The sequence below is a fragment of the Myotis brandtii genome, unplaced genomic scaffold (genome assembly GCF_000412655.1).
Source record: "Myotis brandtii unplaced genomic scaffold, ASM41265v1 scaffold77, whole genome shotgun sequence".
Classification (NCBI taxonomy): Eukaryota; Metazoa; Chordata; class Mammalia; order Chiroptera; family Vespertilionidae; genus Myotis; species Myotis brandtii.
The window spans coordinates 957,491-976,130 of NW_005371082.1; the positions used below are offsets into that span (position 1 = coordinate 957,491).

At 40.1% G+C, this 18,640-nt stretch overlaps 1 protein-coding gene across 1 annotated transcript in view; it reads right to left on the minus strand.

The window, feature by feature from the left end:
* STARD13 (StAR-related lipid transfer (START) domain containing 13) overlaps positions 1–18,640 on the minus strand; it is a 227,053-nt gene that overhangs the window by 85,889 nt on the left and 122,524 nt on the right. Inside the window, exons 2-3 of the mRNA XM_005883140.2 lie at positions 7,838–7,909; positions 3,852–3,933 (exon numbers count right to left, since the gene is read on the minus strand). Coding sequence (XP_005883202.1) covers positions 3,852–3,933; positions 7,838–7,909 — 154 coding nt within the window. The remainder of the gene's footprint in view (positions 1–3,851; positions 3,934–7,837; positions 7,910–18,640) is intronic.

Consider the following 18,640-nt stretch of genomic DNA (forward strand, 5'->3'; position numbering starts at 1 on the left):
TAAAAATGGAACTACCATTTGACCCAGTAATCTCACTTCTAGGACTATATCATAAGAAACCAGAAACACCAATCAGAAAGGATATATGCACCCCTATGTTCATAGTAGCACAATTTACAATAACTAAGATTTGGAAACAACCTAATTGCCCATCAGTAGATGAGTAGATTAAAAAACTGTGGTATATCTACCCAATGGAATACTACCGCTATAAAAAAGAAGGAACTTCTACCAATTGCAACAGCATGGATGGAACTGGAGAGCATTATACTAGGCGAAATAAGCCAGTTAGAGAAAGATAAATATCACATGATCTCACTCATATGTGGGCTATAATGATCAACATAATTTGATGAACAAAAATAGATCCAGAGACAAATGGCAGGGGAGGTGGGGGGTTGGAGAGCAACCAAAGGACTTATGCATGCATATTAGCATAACCAATGGACACAGACACTGGGGCAGTGAAGGCTTGCCTGGGGTAGGAACAGTTGGTGGGGGGCATCACTTGGGGAAAAAGGAGACATATGTAAAACTTAAGACAATAATAAGAAAAATCTATCACTAGAGTGAGTTTAGGACTGTAGGATACACAGACAATGTACAAAAATTTTTACATTAACTATAATGTAAAAATTAACTAGTAATGAACAACTGAAAATTAAAATGATAAAAAACAGTACTACTTAAATACAAAACATAAAATAGTTAAGTACTTTCAAATGTAGTATTCATATGCTGAAAACTATGAAAACAGGATTAGAAAAATTAAAGGGGACCTAAATAAATAGATACCAATTCCCCCCAAAATGATTTATCTGTTCAACACAATCCAAATCAATACTCCAGTAGAATTTTAAAAAACATATATTTACAGCTGTTTCCAAAATTTATATGGGAAGGCAGAGGAACTAGAATAGTTAAAACAATCCTGGCAAAAAAACAATCCTGGAGGACTCATCTCTTAGATTTTCATACATACTAAAAGCTAAGTAATCAAGTGTTATATTGATGGAAGGATAGAACATAGATAAATGGAACAGAATAGGGAGTCCAGAAATAGACTCAGAGATATATGGTCAACTGATTTATAATACAGACAACTCAATAAAGAAAGTATAACCTTTTCAAAAAGGTGGTCAATCAATGGGATATTTATATGCCAAAAATGAACCTTGACCTACACTTTGTACCTTATAAGGAAATTAACCATTGACTTAGATGAAATAGACCATCGACTTAAATCTAAAACATAAAACTGAAATTTCTAGAAGAAAACAAAGAAGAAAATAATTGTGACCTTATGTTTGACAAAGTTTTCTTATATATGACATTAAAAATATGAAAAAAAACACAATAAATTGGACTTGAGCAAAATTAAAAACTTCTCTTCTGTGAAAGACTGTTAAGAGATTGAAAAGGCAAGCTACAGACTAGCAGGAAATATTTACAAACTACATATCTGACACGTAACTTACATCTAGAACATATAAAGAACCCTCAAAACTTGATATAAGAAAACAAACATCCAAATTGTAAAGATGAACAGAAGAGTTGAACAGACACTTTATCAAAGAAGATAAGTAAATGGCAAATAAAATCATGAAAGGATGTTTAACATCATGCCAATTAGAATGGCTACACACACACACACACACACACACACACACACACACACACACACACAAACAAAAATGAAAACCATGACAATACCAAGTGCTAACAAGTGTGGAGCAACTGAAACTCTCATTTGTTGTTGGTGAAAATACAAAATGGTATGGTCACTTTGGAAAAGTTGGTGATTTCTTATAAAGTGTATTCTTTAAAATACACTTATCATATGAACCCCCTCAATCCCATTCCTAGAATTTTACCCAAAAGAACTTATGCTCACACAAAAACTTCAATATGTATGCTTATAGTGACTTTATAACCTCATAAACCCACTTAAACTGGCTACAACTCAATTGTCTTTCAATTGGTGAATGGATAGACAAACTGCAGTGGAATACAATGGAATACTACCCAGAAATCATATGGATGGATACACACAACAACATGGATTAATCTTAACTACATTGTACTAAGTAAAAGAAGCTAGACTCAAAAGTCTTCATTTCATTTATATGGCATTCTGGGAAAGGCAAAACCATAGGTGAAAAAACCAGATCAGTGGTTGGCAGGGGTTGGGAGCAGGGGTAGAGTTTGATGATAAAAGAGATCCAGGGAATTTTTTTGGGGGAAGGAGGTGTTCTATATCTAGGTTGTGGTAGTGGTTAGATAGCTTCAGGCATTTGTAAAAACTCAAAAAACTCTATATTGCATTGAAAATAGTCATGTTTACTAGCTATGTCACCTCACTGTAATGAAAACATAAATTTAAAAAATTCAATGGGGAAAAAATAGCATAATACAATTAAAATGTAAAAATGATTTACTTTAAAAAGTCAACTAGTAAAAATACTCCTGATTAAAACTAAGAGGGGAAACTCAGGATGAAGTGCTGTTTGTATAGTTCTGAATCCAATGAATGCTTTTGAGGAGGGAGCTGCTCCTGCTTGGAGTGTGCCTCAGACATCCTGAAGAGAAAATGTGGCTTTTCCAATTCATTACCTTTAAACAATCACAACCAAACCATCTATTCCTCTCACAAATGCTCACAAATGGCATTCTGTTCTTGTTTGTTTTCTAGTCCAAATAGTCTGTTCCTTTCATTTGAAGAGTTCTTTGCTCTTCTACTCACTTAAGCAAACCCACAGTAGTGTTTGCTTTGAACATTCAGAGATCATTTCTTAATGTAAATCTATTTTCAATAGGAACCATAGAGTGACCAGCTTGTGAACACAAAAATATACATATCTGAAGATTCAACAAACCTAACGTTATTTACACATCATCCTAACATACATTTGTTTCTCTTATTGGCACAAAAGTTTTGCTCATCATTACTTTCTTATTAAACTACCATCTTTTCTATGTCAAATGCAGAATGTACTAGAAAGACCACTGGATTATAACTTACAAGGACTATAACATATTAAGGTCAGTTCATCCCATTACTAGCTGTGTGCCCTTGGAAAAATGACTTGTCTTCTGTAACTAATATTTATTTCCAGCCCTGGCCTCTCCAGGACTTTTCCATAGGAAATTTCAAATTCCCAGACACATACAAATTATTATGTAGCTCTTAATTATTCAGAGATATTGATTACATTGGCACTTTACTATTATCTAAATTTTAATTACTTATTTTTTCATGTGTTCATGCTTTATATCTTCAACTAGATTTCTCCAGCCAGATTATAAATTCTTTGAGGGGAGGGAATTATTTATATATACATCTTGGTCTTCTTATAGCATCTATCACATAGGCTTAAATATTCCAGGTCACCAGTATAATTACTTGAGCTTACATATTCCAGTTTTCTGATATAATCACTTGACTTGCAAAAAATACAGGCAAATTTGACATACTCCTGGAGATTTTCAGGGCCTTCCTTGAACACATGCTGCTTCCTCCCACAAACCCACCCACGACCCCAACCACTGTCTCTAGCCTCATCTTGTTTTACTTTTTTCATAGCATTGTACATTCTCTGAGATAACCTCTCCTTCTCCCTCTCTTTTTCTCTCACTCTCTCTTTCCTTTTCTAGTCTATTTTCTGAAGCCTCCTACTAAGATTTAAGCTCCATGAAACCAGGCTTGATCATGCTCACCATAGTATATACACTTAGAACCTGGACCCATGCCTGGCACTCAATGAAGTTACTGAACTACTGAACTCACTCCTCAATATAGTGATGCCTATTGGAAACAATTGAAAGAAACAAAAGTATTTCACATAATTTACCTGTAAAGAGGTTCTACAAGGTCCTTTTCAAGAAACTCATGATCGTTCTTAACAGCCAAAATGTCAATGGGAAACTGTGAATCTGAAAGAGATAAAGAGGGAGACAAAAGTATTTATGTGCCCTTTTTTATCTGAATAGACACACATCTTCAGGCCACCATGTTTTTGTACATAGGAATGATCGTAACAGCAGTTACTCTCCATTGATGGGGAGTATGCTGGTACTGTTTAAGATAGAAAGCAATTTCATTTTCATCACAATAAATGCTTTTAAGGATACAAAAAAGAGAGAATGAAATATGAGAAAAACCAAGTACTTGACTTTGGATAGAACTGAATACTAAATGTCTGCATTTTTATAGCTCATCATTATCAAAACATTTGCCTATAAGGAGAAGAGCTTTTACACTTTCCTCATTCACCTAAGACTCTCACTTATATCCTGACCAGTTCATGAATGGTTGGTTTGTGTTGTTTTTTCCTTCAGAAAGGACATTTCCCAAAACACCTGAAACTCAATGGCCTCAAATTTTTCTTTTGTAGCAAAATCTTGAATCACTTTAGCGCATAAGCAAAATACTCAAACAACTAATTTTATCCAAAGAGAAAAGGAATTCCACCATCATCACTTTTCTCCACAGTCTATTTATGCCAGTGTTGGAGGTCAAGGGCAATATTTAAGACACTGTGTTAATTTTAGGTACCTCATTCAGAGTAAAAATCTGGAGATCATTATAATAGAGGCCTTAGCCAAATGTCACAGACAATATCAGTTCATTATCATTATCCTGCCATTCTTTCTCTTCCTCATTTTATATTTTGTACTGCTTCTTGCCAATCATAATATATGGCTAGGGGTATGTAAATATTAATACAATTTGGAAACAGAAACAATTCCTCTTCTGGTGAAAAAAAGTAATGAGTGAATTCTAGGTGGTGCCAGAATAAAGACAGTCATGTTCTGCGAGGGAGGGTGTGTGTGCAGTGTGTGCCCTGGCTTTCAGTCCTGGATCTGCTACTCTCTAGTTGTAGAACTGGGTTCAAGGCACTTAACCACTTCTGGGCCTGTTCCTTCATCTGTAAAATGCGCATGAGGTTTGTGGTGAATATTAAATGAATCTATATATATAAAAGCCTAAGCGACTGTTACAACCCGTCACCAAACAACCGGTTGACCAAACGACTGGTCATTATGACGTGCACTGACCACCAGGGGGCAGACACTCAATGCAGGAGCTACCCCCTGGTGGTCAGTGCACTCACACAGCCAACCTCCCAAAGCCAGCCAACCTCCTGCGGTCCCTCCTCCTGGCCAGCCAACATCCCGTGGTCCCTCCCCCAGCCGGCCAGCCCCGATTGGCCCCAATCAGGACTGGGCGAGATGGTCCCGATTGGCCCGATTGCTGGCCAGGCCGAGGGACCCCACCTGTGCACGAATTTGTGCACCGGGCCTCTAGTAGTTATATAAAGTGCTTTGAATAGTACCTGGCACATTGAGTGTTCTACATAGTGTTTGCTATTATCTTTATTACATTCATTCAATGAACTAGTGGCCCGGTGCACGAATTCGTGCACATTGAAAGGAAATTAATTAGAAAAAATATTTTAATATCACTATTCACCCTTTCCCTATAATAGAAGTGTCAACCAAATTCACCATTGACAATGACAGATCAAAACACATGTGTGCGAGTGGCACCAGTGAGAGCTTTATATATATATAAACTTGCTTAATTAGACCTGCTTTCTGATTTAGCTAAACTTTTTCCAACCCAGTGAAGCACCCCAACATCTCTTTCAGGTAATTGTCAGCAACACAGCAGTAAATATCAACACAAAGAAGATTAAGATTGTAAATCACGCAGGGAGAACAAAGGGTAAAATATTTAACTGCAGCAGTGTTTGACTATTTTCTGAGTAGTGAGAAAAACTGAAGTCATTTTCAAGGTCCACCATTTCTTACTTCTTTTCAGTTGGGTCAAGTTTCTAAGCTTTCTAAATCTCTGTTTTCCTATTGAAAAGAAAATAGGATTCTACTGAGTCTCCTATCTACCTACTCCAGGACTTCTGTGAGGATCAAATGAGATGAGGCACGGGAAAATGCTTCACAGACATTTGGTTAAAGTGTAAAATGTTTCCACCTGTCTATAAAGCAAGTCGTGTTCCTGGGCTGAAGAAACTCCGAGGCTAGTCGCTAAGGAGAGGAAGCCAGGCGTTACTACGTGACATCATTACCTGGAGCCCACAGCCACCGTTTCTGGGCTGGGTTGGGCTGTGGGCCACATTTTGTGCCATGGGGTCTCGGCAGCATTAGCTGATATTTGGTGGGCTGTTGCTCCAGGGCCTATGTCCCACTTGGCAGAAGCTGAGTGTTGCTTTGTGGGTACCAGGTCCATGGTGCCATTTCTCTGTATATGGCAGTGCGCATCACGACAGCTCCTGCATTGAGCATCTGCCCCCTAGTGGTCAGTGCACATCATAGCGACTGGTCAGATGGTCAGACACTTAGCATACTAGCTTTTATAGATAGATAGATAGATAGATAGATAGATAGATAGATAGATAATGGCTTAAACACAATCTGACAGATACATTTTACACATCTTTACTTTTTAGCCATTTATACACTTCACATTTAAGTCACATAGTATTTTGAGATTACAAAGAGAATGTATGCTATAGCAGAAAATATTAAAGCTCAAGAGACTGTGATTTTAATTCTGACTTTTCTACCTTTAAACCTTGGAACAGTCACAACTTTTTGGGCCTGTCTTTCATAATCAGTGAATTGGGAGTGGTGCGTGGGAGTGAAGGTTGATAAGGCCAAAATGATAAGACCTTTCCTTACCTAAAAGGCTATAATTCTATAAAAAAAAATTATCAGAGCTTCTAGACTTCAAAGCACATTCATAGATATGCTCTCCTTTATCTTCACAGAATTTAAACAAGAGAAGTAGAATAAGTAATTTTTGTTTTATTTCGTTATTTTAAATTATAAAACAGAGCTTCTGCATGAGTGAATGAGATTCACCATGAGTACAGGTTAATTTTGTTGATTCTTTCTAACCTACATAAAATTTTTAAATTTATCTTCATTATTGAAAGTATTACAGATGTCCCCTTTTTACCCCCATGGGACCCTCTCCCAGGCCTTCACTATACCATTGTCTGGGTCCAAGGGTTATGCATATATACATATAAGTTATTTGGTTAATCTCTGTCCCCAACTTCATTCTGAGATTCGTCAGTCTGTTTCACATAAATTTTATGCCATCAGGAAGAGAAGTTGATATTGTTTCCTATAGCCTACAATGGACCATTGTAATGAATGGTAAGTAAATCCTCCTCAGATTATCTTGAGTGTGCCATCTGCTTACTGTTGGGATCCTAAGAACTACACAAGTAATTTGAAGCCTTGTTTATAATTAAGGGATAAGTAAAATATAGGTGAATAAGTTTATTAACTATTAAAACATAAATGAAAGGAAGTATTATACTAGCAATAAAAGCACTTTACTTAAAACCCCCAAAATCACATATACCTTAAAAATGTTCATATAAAGTAAGCAGAACTGAAGATAAGCCTCAAGACAATTAGTTTTGTTATTTCTAGAAAAATTTTCAACAACTAATTTATTGTACTTTCAAGAAAACTGAGTAATGAAGAAGAAAAAAAGAAAAAGAACAAAAAAGGAAGTGAAGAAGAGCTGCCCTGGCAGAACACTGAAGGAAAAGATAGAGTCAGGAATGATGGTAAAGAGATGAGCAGAAAGTGTAGAACAGAAAGAAAAATAGTCTTGAGAAACAATACTTATTCCCAAATTGGCATCAGTATAAGCCCTTGCCATCGCAAAGCCGAGGGAAAGAGACAGGAAAGAAAAAAAAAAGGGTAAGAAAAGACTTAGAAGTCAAAACATAGCACAGCATAAATGCAGTTTATTTTGCATTTATTCTCTTTATAAAGAGTGAAGGGAAGGCCAACTTACCCTCATATAACTGAGCGTATTGTGGGAACCCAGCAGCACGGAGCCAGTCACATGCTTCCTTTGCCTCAATTTCTGAAAAATAAAAGAAGGGGAAAGAGTGAGTCAAAAGGTCACACTAGCACTCTACTTTCTTAATCAAGGAGAAACTGGTGAGCACTGTGTGCAAGTTATTACAAAGCAACATTGTTCTCAGGTGTGTTGAAGTGGGCCTTCCCAGAAATGAGTGTAAAATGAGCAGGTATCACCAAGGTACTTGTTATTTGTCTATTAAGATTATCTTCAATGTCGATCCATAAGTATTTGGATAATAACAAAAATCTTTTGTAAAAATGATTACAGAATCCAAAGGCTGAGTTTCAGACAGAGAAAAACGTCTTCATTTATGCAGCAGGAAACCAGGGGAGTAGGGAGGAGAAAATAGTTCTTATGATACTTTTTTTAAATAATTTTTTTAACTTTCAAAGATAAGGCTAAGTATTTATGAACATTCCTTTATTCTTTTACTCTTGGGATAATGAAAGAAAGAATACAATTGGGTGGTCTAGGAAAGTGTATTTTCTCATGAAGAAAGGTATTACAAAAATCCACTGTATTATTATTTCTTTGATCTTCCAATGGCTTTAATTCCCTGTACCTTATAACATGATGTCCATTCACCAAGTACATTATAATGACTTCAGGCTGCAGAGTGCTGCTTATCCGGAACTGAGACTTGAGTTTCACAGGCCTGTTAGAACCACAGAGGGCCAAACTCAAGAAGTTCATGTGTCCTCTGGGTGACCATTTTTGGTGTGGACGTACCAACAGCTTGGAGACCACCTGCTTGGAGATGCTGTGGAGGTAGATGAGAGAAGTCTACGGTATGTGAACCAGGTCACTACTTGACCTTGTGAATCCTGGATCATTTCCCAACCACAACTATGTTAAAGAAATATGAGTGCAAGGGAAAAGAGGTTCATCTGTCAATAGTCCAGTTTCTCCAAAGGAAATTAAACAGTATATTATTACAGGCCCCTTACTTTGCTGTTGGGAAGGAACCTGATCAGGCCTTGCATTTGCATTTACTCTGACGTTCGCCCCCCCCCGCCAACCAGCCCCCAGTGAAAGCCCAAGTGTACAGGGAGTTTGGGGGACTACTGCACAAAAACAATCTATACGAATATCTGTGGCTGTGAGCCTATATATCTACCCTGAAAGCTCAGTGCTGTGACGCATAATGTTTAATGTGATAGAGCTATCTGGTATGATTTAGGGAAACAAACCAATGGCCAGATTTCGTATAAGCCCCTAAAGGAAGAGCAAAAACCAATAATCCTCCAACTGATCTGGTTGGACACAGACTGAGATCTGCCATTAAATTCAGGGGAAAAGAGCCTGTTGGTGACTTTTGTCCCAGAATGCCTGCTTCTTTTGGCATCCCCTAATCCACTGTTATTCTAGAGATTGACAGTTCCTAAATTTGGAGTGTTTTCCTTGACATAATTTCTACTAGCATACACCTAAAAGTGCTTGTCCCTACTATGTACACATCATTCAGAAATGCCCAGGGCACCAACCTGGAAATAAAGACTTTGGGAAACATCTCTATCAGGAGGAGTGTCTCTGAGATCCACAAATGCAGTTCAAGACCTTCAGCTGAACTATTCTGTATTAGCTAAATTGGGGTTTCCCTTCAGAAGATAAAAAAGGCAACTACCTTATGGCTCAAAGTTCTATTTAGTACTCATTTGAGAGTCCTTCTATGAAGGCTTTCACTTGGAATATCACACAAGTATTTCATGGGGTAGTAGGAAATGCACGTTCTGACTTTAATATGTAGAAAATAAGGTCAATTACTACTTAAAAAATGTGCCTTCAAAATTTTTAAGCTTAAAATTTGCATTTTAGTTCAACATAGTATAATAATGAAGAAATATCTAATTTCTAGATGTTCCACTTAATTATGAGGCAGTAGGTCTTAGAGAAGCACAGATTTCTGTATTTTCTACTTGAACTACAAGAATAGTATGCCTTTATCTATTTTTAAAAATATTTTTTTATTGATTTCAAAGAGGAAGGGAGAGGGAGAGAGAGACAGAAACATCAATGATGAGAGAGAATCATTGATTGGCTGCCTCCTGCACATCCCCTACTGGGGATTGAGCCTGCAACCCAGGCATGTTCCCTTAACTAGAATCGAACCTGGGACCCTTCAGTCCAGCAGGCCAATGCTCTACCTACTGAGCCAAACCAGCTAGGGCTTCCTTTTTCTATTTTATTATAACTTTTACTACTATGAAAATGCAGTGTTAAGCAGGAAAGTCCCACAGAAACAGACCACAAAGAATAAATGGAGTAGAACTGGAAGTAAGGGGCTCTATAACATAAAAAGCTCAAAGAATGGGAAGTGAACTTATAAAAAAGTGTAGACTCCGCCAGCCTAGGAAAGGGGTTGGTGTGGCTCAGACACTGGAGAAAGAAGTACAATGAACTGGGGGAATGGTGGGCAGCAGAGGTCCCTACAGAAAAACTTTCAGAACTGAAGACTTGGGATAGGTAGTGGAATAAGGCTCAGGCTAGCCTGGAAAATTTCATTTAAAGTCTCTCTAAATCACTTTATTTTATTTTTTTTATAAGAGCAACATAGATAATAAACTGAAATCCTACCCATACATAAAGGTAAATAATCAAATCTCAACCAGAACCCAACTGAATCAAACCCCAAACATGCTGATATTTTTAATGCGTAGAAATTTTGCTTTTCAATCTCAGTCAGATGACAACAAAAACTGTAATTTGTAAATAATAAATGAAAAGAAGCCACATCTCAGCCATGGCTTTGGCTCCTTACCGTCATTGCCCACATCCAACTCACTATTCTATTTCTGAAATGTCTCTCAAACACATCAACCTCCTTCTCCTCCCCACTCCAGCTATAGGCCACCTTGATCTATCAATTTAAGGGCAAAATGAACTCTTCTTTACTACCTGGAGACAAAGCAAACAAACAAAATAGCCTGGCATAATTAACCACTACAAATTTGACTTTGCCTATTGAATTGACATGAAGAAAAAAAAAAGCCTTCACTTTTATTGATTCTGCATCTATTAAAACCTATTAGCCAAATGCTAATGTTTTCCCCAAGGCATATTACCTTTGCATTGGCCAAAATGATTATAGAATAAAAAATAAATCATTATTGCCAGTGTCATTATTTCAAAATATCTACCTAATAAGAGTTCAATGACATTTGAGGTGTGTATGAAAATCTTTTTTACTGTACTCTTCCTAGCCAGTATAATCCTATATAATCCTATATATAAAGAGGTAATATGCAAATTGACCATCATGCCCTCACACAAGATGGCTACCCCCATGTGGTCACAAGATGGCCGTCCCCATGTGGTCACAAAATGGCCATGCTCATGTCATCACAAGATGGCCACCACAAGATGGCCGGCAGGGGAGGGCAGTTGTGAGCAATCAGGCCAGCAGGGGAGGGCAGTTGGGGGCGAACAGGTCAGCAGGGGAGGGCAGTTGGGGATGACTGGACCAGCAGGGGAGGGCAGTGGGGGCGATCAAGCTGGCAGGGGAGCAGTTAGGCGTCAATCAAGCCAGCAGGGGAGTGGTTAGGGGGTGATCAGGCTGGCAGGCAGAAACAGGGGCAATCAGGCAGGCAGGCAGGCGAGCGGTTGAGAGCCAGCAGTCCTGGATTGTGAGAGGAATGTCCGACTGCGGATTTAGGCCCAATCTCTGGGATCAGGCCTAAACTGGCAGTCAGACATCCCCCGAGGGGTTCCAGATTGGAGAGGGTGCAGGCTGGGCTGAGGGACCCCCACCCCCCCAGTGCACAAATTTCATGCACCAGGCCTCTAGTAAAAGCATAATATGTTAAGTGTCTGACCGATTGGTTGACTGTTTGGTCAACCGCTCAACCAGTTGCTATGACACACACTAACCACCAGGGAGCAGATGCTCTGACCAGTAGGTTAGCTTGCTGCTGGGGTCCAGCTGATCAGGACTGGGCGAGAGGGCCAGACACACCCTGGAGCCCTCCCACAGTCCCTCACTGGCCAACCAGCCCCCATCGGCCCCAATTGGGACTGGCTGAAATGGCCCCGAAGGGCCGAGGGACCCCACCTGTGCATGAATTCGTGCACTGGGCCTCTAGTCCTATATAATAAAAGGCTAATATGCAAATTGTTCCCTGGTACAGGAGTTCAACCAGGAGTTCAATTGGGAGTTCGACCAGGGGGCGGGGCCGGCCGGCCAACCACCTGCGGCCCCTCTCTTCAGCCAGCCCAGCCTGATTGGCCCCAATCCAGGGCAGGCCGGCCAGACCCCACCTGTACACAAATTTGTGCACTGGGCCTCTAGTATTATATAATAGCTTTAAGGGTCATTACAATCACATTTTCAGTTTCATTTTTTTCTGCACTTGCCACCCATACTTGACCCTATAGCTCCAGGGCTATAAGTAAAAGCATCAACCTACAGCAAGTTCCCCCATGAAAACCTAAATATGGGGTGGAACCAGAGAATATCCTAGGACAGACCTCTACGAAGATTATTGCAGTATGTTACGGGAGAAAATGCAATCTACCTGGCTTAGTATCATGATAAAATTTCAATAAAAGTTTTGTAATTATTACATACTAGAGGCCTGGTGCATGAAAATTCATGCATTGGAGGGGGAGGTCCCTCAGCCTGGCCTGCCCCCTCTCACAGTCTGGGAACCCTCAGGGGCAGGAGGCAACCCAGCAATCAGGGGAAGGCGATGCCTCCATCACATCTCTGCTGCTGCCACTGCCGGCAGTGCAAGCCTCGGCCAGCCCTGGTTACCTGAGCCTCAGGCCGGCCCCGGGTGGCTGGGCAGCCACCATCTGAGGCTTGCCTACATCTCGGGCTGGCCCTGGGCAGCGGCCGCCTCCATCTGTGGCTTGCCTGAGCCTCAGGCAGTGGGGGGGTACAGGAGGACCCGATGCCCCTGCTGGGGCTGAGGGGACTCCGGCAGCAGGCACACAGAGCAGCCGGCCCCGGCTGAGGAATGGAGGAGACTCTCAATGACATGAGTTATAACTTCCAATTTGTTGGACACCACAGTCAGGCTTCAACTTCGGGGGAGGAAGAGTGGGATGGGCAGCTCGTTGGAGGAGCCTGGGTGAGCTGTCAGTCAGTGGGGGGTACAGTAGGACCCGAGACCCCCAGCGGGGCTGAGGGGACTATGGCAGCAGGCGTGCGGAGCAGCCGGCCCCGGCCCCGCTGTGGGTGCCTCCATCTTGTGACAGTGTGATGGCTAATTTGCATATTACCTCTTTATTATGTAGGATAAAAATCATTTCCTTTTTACTCTGGAAGGTATCTATTTTTGCTTGTCCAACATCTTTCCCCACTTCTTCAGATAACGGAACTCTCTACCTTAAGAACCTCTTCTATGTGGTTTAGGTGGGGCTGGCACCCCTCTTTGTCCCAACCACATTCCTTGGTCACCACCACCCACACAGGGATGATGTGCTTCTTAAGAGTACCCCATTCCCCTTAGTCTAGGAAGACCAAAGAACTTTGGTATCTTAAGTCAACAGTTGTTTGGGGGCTGAAATCAACTGGTGGAAAATGTGGATATCAAGCTTTTTCAATTGGTGCTTGATCTGTACAACACCCCCCCAAAACAAACAAACAAACAAACAAGAAGACACTTCTTCACTCAATAAATCCAGAAGATGGTTTTGTGCTAGGCATATTCTGCCAGGTATTTGTAATACTACTTGAAGGAAAGTTACTTGCTTTGCCTCAGTTGTACATGCTTAGAGCATGATGTGACCTCTGTCCAGACACAGTGGAGTGGGGCTGTCTCACTGGCTGCCCAGCAAAGTGCACAGCAATGGGCATGATGATAAAGTCACTGCAGAAATTAACCACGGCCTGCAATGTGGTCTTAAAAAGTATTATCATGTTTCTTAATTATACATGCTCAGAGGTGAAAACACACACAAAAAATACAGAAAGGTACAATTAAAGAAAAAAAGTCAACTCTTGTCCCATTACTAACACATAATTCAATGTATTATTTGTCAAAATGGTAATACAGTAACATCTTTGGGCTATGAATTTTTTCACATTGATGTTTACTTTTTAAATTCATTTTTGAAACGGCCAATTATATTTCACTGCTGGGAGGATATACCATCAAAGCAAGACAAAACAGTTCAGTAGGACTGCACCAATGAAGACTGAGCATGGAGAAGGCTGGAAGTCAATATGACTGAAAAGAGATTTACAAGCTGTGCCTTTAAAGAAATATTGGCCTGGTGGGTGTGGTTCAGTGGTTGAGTGTTGACCTGTGAACCAGGAGGTCATGGTTTGATTCCTAGTCAAGGCACGTGCCCGGTTGTGAGATCTCCATCCCCCTAGGCAGTTGATCAATGATTCTCTCTCATCATTGATGTTTCTATCTCTCTCTCCCTTCCTCTATGAAGTCAGTAAAAAATAAAAAAATACATATATAAAAGAAATATCATGTAGTGAGTTTGGATACAGTCAGGTGGACAAGGCTCCAGAGGGCTCAGTCAAGTAAGGAATTATATTGAGCTCAGAAAATTTTCATCCCAGGTTTACAGGTCTCCTCTCATGTTACAGTCTCATTGAATTTTCAATCTGGTGTTTCTAGAGTGCTCGGGAACAGTGTGTTCACCCAGCTAAGCATTTTAAGTACATTCTGGTTTACATTAATTTCGGCATAGCAAATTCCCGTAGCTAACCCAAAGAAATATTATTCTTTCTAAATAATGAAAAATTTAAGTTTGGGTCACATTAAATTTTATTACCATCAGAAAACTAGCTGGCTAGAAGGAACCTGGTTTACTGTGGATAGTTTATAAAATTATTACACACAGGCATATATGTTTATGTTGTCCTTACAAATCTCCTGCAATTCAATGGACAATTTGGCTCCAATTTAAGTAGATCTTCTTTCTTAAATGCTCATTAAAAATACTCAAGAAGAAAAGACATCGTGGATCTCCATGTGACTTAGAAAAGCAGGCTTGAGAACAGTGTTTTGTTGTTTCATTTAAACTGGATAACACAGTGGGCACCCCGTTTCTGAAAGATTATGGTGACTTAACCACCACAACTTGTCTGCAATGGATGCAATTATCACTATTAAAGTATATCACAGGTATTAACATTTCAACAGGCTCACAGTAGCTGGCTTAGGATGATTTCTATTGCTGAGTTAACTTCATTAGCAACGTACTACTTAAGATGAATGACTCCTTTGTCTTTAGATGGAATTTCTCAAGTGAAGTCCCTATGTATCAAAAGAAGGTGTATTTATTTGGCAGTACACAAGGCCAGTTTTGTTAGTCAATGCCAGAGTATCCATCCTGTCTATATATGGATCTGAATAACAAATATCATATAGACCCACATACCACCACAATCCTTCTCCCTGGAGGGTTTTATAACCTTAATCACAGTAGCAGGATGAAACATCAAGTTTTGTAGTAGCAATAGACTTTGATTTAGATCCCATGTCATGGCGTCAGGCTACATTTCTTTGCACTCTTTATATACATAATAGGTTTATTACAATGTAAAAGGTCTGAATAATTCTTAAATGTATACCAAATATAATTTTTTTCTAATGTGCATGACATTTTCCTTGTATGGCATTTAAGTTACTAATAGGAATAAAATACAGGTTATTTAGAATAAATTTAAGATTAGTAACCACTGAATATTCAGAGAAAAATTAAACACCTATTTCAGCTTTCCATAACTTAAGGCAACTTTTTCCTTGATGTGTAGCAAAATATCTTGCTGTCAGCTGATAGACAGTGTGGTTGGGAAAATCCTTACATAAAGATGATAAAGACTGCTTATATATTTAAAAAGTGACTTTCCCAACCATACTAAAAATGTAATTTATATAAAATTTATTATTTATGTAAAAATTTTACACATATTAAAAGTGATTTATATATGTTATAGTATTTAACATATAAAACATATACAACCTTTAATTTATTTATTAATGTATTTAATTATTAAATTTATAATAAAAACATATATACACACAAACACATTTTATTCCTTATATATTCCCAATAATTCCCTGTTCTTTCCAGTTGCCATGTAATTTGCAGTTTTCCTCCAACTGGGAAGCATATACCTCCAATCCCATTGATCTGCTTGGCCAGGTGCCCAACTTTGGCCAATGAAATGTGAGCAGAAATAATATATGCTGGTTTCAAGCAAAACTCTGCAAGTGCCATCACCTAGCTCTGCCAGCTCTCCTGCTCTTTTTGCTTTACCACAAGGTTAGCATGTCTCATATAGAGGCTACTCCTTCAGCCTGGGCCCCGAATGATGGCACAGGGGAAAAAATCACAGCAGTTGAGCTGCTGACATGTGATGTGATCAAGAAATAATTTTTTGTTGTTTAATGTCACTACAACTTGGAAGACAATTTGTGACAGTGGCATAATAGGGCATAAGCTAATTTAACACAGCTTCTAACCATTCATTCTGTAGATGAAGCACACATAAGGAACTATGGACCTTGATTTCAACTTGAAACTATTACTGAATACCCATTAATGTGTCACAGGAATGAACACAATTATTCTTAGGAATAATTTCTGCCTGGAATTCTGATGCCCTGCCCATAGTGCATGGCCTATATGAATTTGAAAAGTGTAAACAACCTTTCACATTCATCTTTCATATGCATGTGTGAGTGTGTACAAGCACATTCACAAACTAACTCTCTCTCTCTCTCTCTCCTCTCTCTCTCTCTCTCCCTCTCCCTCTCCACAGAAAGTCAAATGTTCAGTTGCAACTGAACCAGAACGTTCTTCAGTTTATATATATATATATTTCTTCATGCTCATATTCCTACTAATATTTAAAAATTATAAAAAGTATACCTCTCAATCTCAAAGAAAAAGAAAGCAGAAAATATATGCTCTATCAGCTAAATAGTTTCTGACCAGACTGTTTTGATTCAAGTTTTCCATGAGGCAGAGTAACTCTTTATTCTCCTCTTTCATTTGGTACAGATTGTTCCCACCAGGCACTTGTGGTATTTCTCAGGGAGACTGCGTGTATACACAAGCACATGAACATCCCCAGTTTTTGAAGTTGTGGCCACGGTTGACCACTGAAGTCCAAGAGATCCCCCCGGTGGAGTCAGTTAAGCAACTAAAATGCAAGATAGGGGAATAGAGAGTGGATTCAGATGATTAGAAAGAGGGTCATAATTTGCAAGCATTGATAGAGTGCCTCCATGTTGACCCACTAAGACAATGAAGTGTTAAATAACCTTTCTTGGGATAAGAATGTGAGTTTCTGGAAATGGTCTGTCTAACTCAGTTTCTTTGGCATCTCTTGGAAAGATGGAGAATAAGAGTGCATGATAGTTGACTTGAAGTTGGCTTCTCAGCAGAAGCTCTAGCCTCCACAAGTCAGCCAAACTGCCAGTATTAGAAGGTCCCTTGCTTATTCACTCTCTGCCATGCCAATGATTTCTTGCCGGGGGAAGAGCAACTACTTGGGACAAGTTCCACCACCACTAGAAAGTCAGCTTTCTTGGTTTTATACAGGTGCTCTTCTATCCTATATTGCTTTAAGACTTTCAGTTTTTAAATGTTAAAATTAGGCATGTCTTTAAGAAATCAAACCCCTTCTATATATAGTTCCAGCCATAGCTGAACTAACCCAATTCTTTTATAGCTTTGGGTACTCCAATTACTCCAGAAGTTTTCATGATAAACAGGAAATAATGTACCACTCAGGACTCAGAAGAAGCACAGAATCTGACAGTGTAAAATAACTCCAAGGATCCTCTTCCAGTCTTTCACTCCTTGTGGGACTGACAGGGCAAGATATACATCACCAAAGTTTCTGACTCCCAACTCAAGGCGTTGTGAATTTAACTTCTCAGCAACTGTAATCCCTGGATCAGTTAGGTCTAGTGTTTGCTTAAATCAATCCCAAGAAAAGATGAGCACAACTCAAATATAATTTTACTAGAGGCCCGGTGCACAGATTCATGCACTGGTGAGGTCCCTCGGCCTGGCCTGCGCCCTCTTGCAATCCGAGACTCCTTGGGGGATATCAGAAAGCTGGTTTTGGCCAGATCCCTGCAGGCTAGGCTGAGGGACCCCACCGATGCACGAATCTGTGCACTGGGCCTCTAGTACGCATATAAGATCTTTGGTTAATCTCTTCCCGCCCTCCCTCCTGTCCCCTTCCCTCTAAGATTCATCAGTCTGTTCCATATTTCCATGCCTGTGTGTTGAGTATCTGCCTCCTGGTGGTCAGTGCGCGTCATAGTTACCAGCTGAATGGTCGAATGGTGAAATAGTCACTTAGGCTTTTATATACATAGATTATCTGACTATATAAAAAAACTTGATAGTGTATGTTGTGTGTGTGTGTGCGCGCACTTTATTTTTAAACTAGAGACCCAGTGCACAAATTCGTGCACAGGTGGGGTCCAGTTGGCCCAGCCCCAATTGGGGTAGATCAGGGCTGGGCCTATTGGGAGGAGGAGATGGCAGGAAGTTGGCTGGCCAGGCCCTGCACCCAATTGGGTAAGGGAGCTGATTGGGGGCGGGGCTGACTGTGGGGAGGGGCTGTGGGTGGTGAGCCGGCCAGCCCCACCCCTGAATGGTGTGGGGCTGATCGGGGACAGAGCTGGCTGGGGGGTGGGGCCATGGGCCAATTGGGGTGTTGGGGGTTGATCGGGGATGGGGTTGGCTCTGGGGAGGGGCTGTGGGCAGTGGGCCAGCTGGCCCCACCCCTGAATGGGATGGGGG